This window comes from Macadamia integrifolia, chromosome 7 (genome assembly GCF_013358625.1).
Source record: "Macadamia integrifolia cultivar HAES 741 chromosome 7, SCU_Mint_v3, whole genome shotgun sequence".
In the NCBI taxonomy this organism is placed as follows: Eukaryota; Viridiplantae; Streptophyta; class Magnoliopsida; order Proteales; family Proteaceae; genus Macadamia; species Macadamia integrifolia.
Genome location: NC_056563.1, coordinates 27,857,756 through 27,863,559, shown reverse-complemented (window position 1 = coordinate 27,863,559; position 5,804 = coordinate 27,857,756). Strand labels below are relative to the sequence as shown.

The window sequence follows — 5,804 nt, the reverse complement described above, 5'->3', positions numbered from 1 at the left end:
TGGGGGGGGGGGGGTGTCACCTCCACCACCATTTAATTATCTCCATGAACCATTTAAAATTATAAATTCCTTACATTAGAAAATTTTGGAGTAGACGTCAAATCTACTTGATTTTGCATGTCAAAGAGAGAAGTCTAGATACTCGGTTAGGGACTGAATTTCTAAACTGAAAAGGAGATTGATTGGATTGGAGTGTTTCATTGCCGCTCTAATCTTTCTTACTGCCCAGAGGAATGTGATTAGATGTGGTTACAACTTTAACTGTCTCGATTGTTTTTTAACCTGTCTTTACCATGCGAATAGCTATCTTGTATTCGTTCTTTTCATGTGCTCATTGGCTGGAATTGATACAACATCAGGAGTACTTGCTTTTCTGCCTTTTTCTTTTAAAATTTTTATCAGTTGATTATGTCAACTTCAACGGTTTTAAAGCCGTTTCGCAAGGCTTCCACTATATGTTTCCAAAGTGCATCAAGGTTGATTTGTTGAGACCATCCAAGTTTGTAGTCTGGCGCTATAATAGTTTTCTTCGTCTCTTCACATATCTGGTTCACTGCTTAAGATTGTTAAATCATTTGCTAATGCACTTCCAACTTTTGCTTCTACAGGCTGAGGAAAAAATGCGGGTATTACATGATAGGAAGCGCCAGCGACTCAAGAGATTGGATGAGAAGGGTGCTGAGGCTCACAAAGTTGACTCCACACAAACACTAGTCAGGACTTTATCTACCAAAATAAGAATTGCAATTCAGGTTGTTGATAAGATATCAGTCACGATAAATAAGTTGAGGGATGAAGAGTTGTGGCCTCAGATTAATGAATTAATTCATGGGTATGTGAATTTTGGGTGTCTTAACGAACCCTCTCTCTCTCTCTCTCTCTTTTCTGGTGAGACTCCAGAGATATTGCTTTATAATATAGAGATCCTCTTTTTTTTTTTTTTTTATTGTCATTTGTTTTTTTAATTTGATAGAGTTCAGTAGATAGCCTCTTTTGAAACCTTTGTCACTGTGATAAGGTGAGCTTTTTCTTTAGCATTATTACATTTGGTTCTTTTTACGGAGCACAGCCGCACAGCAGCTGGTAAGGACCTCGGCTGGTTGTAACTAAGTCTTGGCATCAAATCCCACCTCACTGGGGTGAAGTCGTTGGACATGTCCAACTGAGCTTGAATGCCAATTGAGCTGTCACATGGAATAAAGCCTTCACCATGGAGAGAACCCTTTCCTAAAACGAATTTGATCTGTTAGGGATATTAAGTAGGTTGTTCAGGGTTGGACACTGTAACACCTCGTAGACTATATAAAATGTGTTGGTAATGTGTCTTAACTCTTTTCAGTGGCAAGCCTATCAATGTGGCATAGATGTTTCCAGGACAGGGCTTGTATTCACTGGCTTTTTGTTTGGTAATATTATGCGATGTACACTTAGAAGATTAGAAAATAATTGTGTTTCTGTTAAAAATTACTACGTAACAAGGGCAGTTTATTGGAAATCTATGGCGCTTCTTCTTGATGTGGTGGAGAGGACATTTTTCTAAGATTCTCAGTTGTACAATTGTGCTAGTCACTTAAATATTGGTAGCTTATAGTTGGGAGTAAGGATTAGTCTATTATGTGCTTACCCCTTCCAGTTGAACACTTAGATGGAAGTCTAAAAGGCAACCTTAGGCTGGAAAGGTGGATATTCATTTTTTCTTAGCAGGGAGTTGCTAGGTGAATGATTGTATGTTCTTTTGGTTTGATCAGCACATCACTTCTTATCTTTGAGAACCTTTCCTGTTTCCTTTTACCACGAGTCTTTGGATGAACCAGTGGTCCATTATTTGCTATAACAAATTTTTTTGATAGACCTGATTTTGTGTGAGGAATGTGTTTCTCCTTTTCCAATTATATATGTTGGACAACCTTTTGGATTTGGATTAATTTCTTTTTATTGTTTAAAGTTATTTATTTATTTAGAAAATTTTGCGGTCATATCCCTGTAAAGTTGTATAAGAAAATGCAGGCCTTTCTACATATGTTGGTAGAAGTGTGTACTCTTCTGATGAGTGAATCAGCGAGCCTATTTAAATAGTTTACTTTACCAAGCCTAGTCTCCTAAAATAGGGCTACAGCAATCAAGCTTTCCCCCTTCGCTTGTTGCGGGTTGCGCCTCACCGCAGGCACTGAATGAATAAGCTTTTCCCCCTTCATACTGTGTCCCACACATACATGTTTAACCTTGTAAATATGTTATTTCTTCTGGACCTTTTAAGCATTCCACCTTGAAAAAGAAAAATGAGTTAAAGCTTACCTGATTTATTCTTGGTGAAGAACCAGATAGCTTGAATAATGTAAATGATGATGATGACAATTGTTTTAAGAAGATAGGGGCTTAGAAGATGGTTATAGTTTGCATCCTTTTATGTATTTTTTATTTCCTTCTCGGCTGATGTTTGTACATTGAACTTTTGAAAGTAATCCGTATCTTCTTTTATGTTTCAGGTTAGTTAGAATGTGGAAACTTATGCTTGAATGCCATCGGATTCAGTGCCAAGCTATAACAGAAGCAAAAAATTTAGATGCCATTGTATCTAGTAGAAAGTTTGGCATTGCTCATCTTGAAGCTGCGATGCAGCTTGAACATGAAGTTCTTAATTGGATTTCTAGTTTCTGTAACTGGATTGGTGCCCAGAAGGGCTATATCACAGCCTTGAACTGCTGGCTTCTGAAATGTATTTTTTATGAACCAGAAGAAACACCTGATGGAATAGTTCCCTTTTCTCCAGGTAGGATAGGTGCACCTCCTGTTTTTGTGATTTGTAACCAATGGTCACAAGCCATGGAGAGAATTTCAGAGAAGGAGGTAGTTGATGCCATGCTGGCTTTTGCACTGGGCTTGAGGCATAATATAGATCTGTGCCGGAAGATGATGACAACTGGAGATATGGAGAGTAAGGTTAAGTCCTTGGAGAGGGAAGAGCAGAAGATGCAGAAGGAGATGCAGGCTCTAGATAAGAAAATAGTTATGGTTTCCAGGCAGGGCACTGTTGTCCTTGCGCCTGAGCATATTGTGCGTCAGAGTAACATGAGCAATATTAGTAGTTTGCAGTCTGGTCTGAAACAGATCTTTGATGCCATGGAGAAGTTCACTGCCAATTCTGTGCGAGCCTATGAGGATCTTCGTGTACGTATTGAAGAATGCAGGATTGCACGAGAAAATGCTAAAGTTCCATAGGCATTACTTGGGAGAGGATTATTGCCATCCCTCTGCAATGGTATCTGATTTCCTGGATTCCTTGATTAATTCTTCCTGAAGAATGTCAAAAGGGTTTCTGAGATGGCTGGAGCAGGCTTCTGATGTTCGTTGATTGTTGGGAGTCTTTTCACATGCGGTTGATTTCAAACTTTATCCTTGATCAGTTCAAGTAAATCTGAGGCAGTGGTTGACTTGTGTTCATGATAAAGAGAGTAAGGGTGGGGTTGCTGAACTTCAAAGATTCTTCATGAATTTTTGAGGATGAAACGTGAATCCATTTAGGGTTGAAAAATTCACAGGAAAAGTCATGTTCCATTCCATCACTGATTAAGCAATGGAATGTGTCATGCCTGCTTGTGGTGGCCCCCAACATGATCTTACTGTGGTGAAGGTTATGGAAAGTGGAGTGAAATGATATTTTGAATCTCTACAAAGTTATATGTTGGATACCGTGGAATTTTTGAGTTGCCAGTGTTTCACCAAGCACACCTGCCTGTTTTGACACAGATGCAACTATTTGCTGTTAAGGCTGCTACATGACTCAAGTAACTGGAAGAGAGTAAGTTGGGAGGATTCCAGTTGATTGGTTAATTGTTGAAACCTTGGTATTGTGGATCTCTTGTCTTAATCAGGGATTGAGTGCAGGATGACACTAATTTGACTTGCCCATTAGAAGATATCAGTGGGTTGCATTCCAATTCTTGGAGAAATGGCAAAAAACTTGCAGCCTAATCAAGGACTTTCCTTAATTCATGGCTGTAGTTGCCAATGATGAGACGGGGATTTTGCAGTGACAGAAGTGGAAGGACACTTACACTAATGGCAAGCATTGAAGTTGACAGAATGGAGCTAAAACTTCCTATGTCATTGCCATTCCGATCAATGTATAGTGTGTTCCCGCAAGTAGTGGGGCTTGGCTAAAATGAGCTTGGTTCATGCTTCGGGGCAGTTTGTCTGACGCAAGTCAATGGGGATATGCCCTGATGGCAATTCTTGTATTATAACAGACATCTTGGCTTTTGAATTCACATAATTTATATTTGTACAGTGAATATTATTGGAAGTTAAGCATGTTTATATCCATTGGCTACAAGAATGTGATGATGAACAGAATTGAATTACTTGGAAAGAGAAGATCTTAGTAATGAAATTGGCAAGATGGATGGTCTCATATCATAGGATGCACATTTGCCTGTGTCACTGTGTGTGTGTGTGTGTGTGTGTGTGTGTTTTGGATATAGAGGAAGGTAGGTAGGTAGGTGTCTTCTGTGGAACCAGTTATGCTGAACTGAAACTTTCTTGCAATTTCCTTCAATCTGAACTCCGTACTTGTCCTCGTCTCCTTGTTTTAAAGCCCAAATCTTCATTTAAGTTTTACATGGAATAGGTGTGCCTTTCTGGATATATGAGATGTGTTCATCACTGTTTGATCTAATCGTCGAATTTAAATAGTTTAACTGGATCAATAGTTTTGATTTCCTGGTAATAAAGAAATGGGGTCTTAAAGATTTCAGAGGTGTATACTGTATAGGGAAAACAGTGGGGATTGATTACTCCAAGGATTCTCTTTAATCATTGAAAATTGGGAAAGGAGGGCAGTGGGGGTCCTTGTATTGCAAATGAGTGGTAGTGTATGAAGGCTTTTGAGAATGATGATTTGAGAACCAATTAGATTCTCCAGTGCATAGCGCATACCACTGGCGATGCGTTTTAAGTTTTCAGAAGATTGTCGGTATGGGCACATATAATGACAAGTGTCCATTTCTTAACCTACCGTAATTGAGCCATTATTGTCATGGTGGAGATCTGAGATATATATATTATCTTTATTTATTTATTTTCAAAGAAAGAATTGGTTGTCTTTTTTTTTTTGATAAGCTGAAATTGAGTTTGGTGGCGGCTGATTCTGATCTGAACAGATCCGAATTTTTTAAACGATGCTCAGCACATGTAAATTGGGGTTAATTGGAATCAAAGTTCAATGAATTCTCAAGTCAAATGGACTGATTCCAAATCCATTTTTTCAAAACCATGGGAAGAACACCTTTTATCTTCTTTTTTTTGACGGTATGGTGATTTTGGTTCCATATTGGGTGCTAAAAAAAAATTATATCCACTAGGCAAGTTTATGGTAAGCCGTGGTAAAGAGAAATCCCGTGATCATGGCTTTTGGATGGGTGGAGAAAAGGAATCACGCAATAGGGGAAGTGTATCATGGATTTCATCTAATAAGGGATGTTTTAAGACCTTAGGAGGATGGTGGTTGAACCTTACATTACGGTTGTAGGAAAAGTTTCTCTTTAATTTTTAATTGTCAAAGAAAGAGAATAGTTATTGGTGTGCTACAGGGGTTTGTAATGTTTTCAGAAGTCTCAAGATAAATCTGAGTCGTGTATTTTCATGGTTTTTTTTCCTATCTAAACCATCTGTTCATGTTCAACATTGAGAGAACATATAGTATTGACCACATTACTAGTACACTTACATATATACACGAGATGCATGTCAACATACAAGAGAATGCTTAATTGAATTAGAATTCAAATTTGATACATGTCTAAACT

The 5,804-nt window shown here is 38.3% G+C and overlaps 1 protein-coding gene across 1 annotated transcript in view; it reads left to right on the top strand.

Moving 5' to 3' along the window:
- The window catches only part of LOC122083528 (protein ALTERED PHOSPHATE STARVATION RESPONSE 1), a 12,133-nt gene extending 7,722 nt beyond the window's left edge, over window positions 1-4,411 (top strand). The window contains exons 3-4 of the mRNA XM_042651363.1: window positions 609-832; window positions 2,487-4,411. Of these exons, the coding sequence (XP_042507297.1) occupies window positions 609-832; window positions 2,487-3,219 (957 nt within the window). The 3' untranslated portion in view covers window positions 3,220-4,411. The remainder of the gene's footprint in view (window positions 1-608; window positions 833-2,486) is intronic.
- Window positions 4,412-5,804: the final 1,393 nt, after the last annotated feature.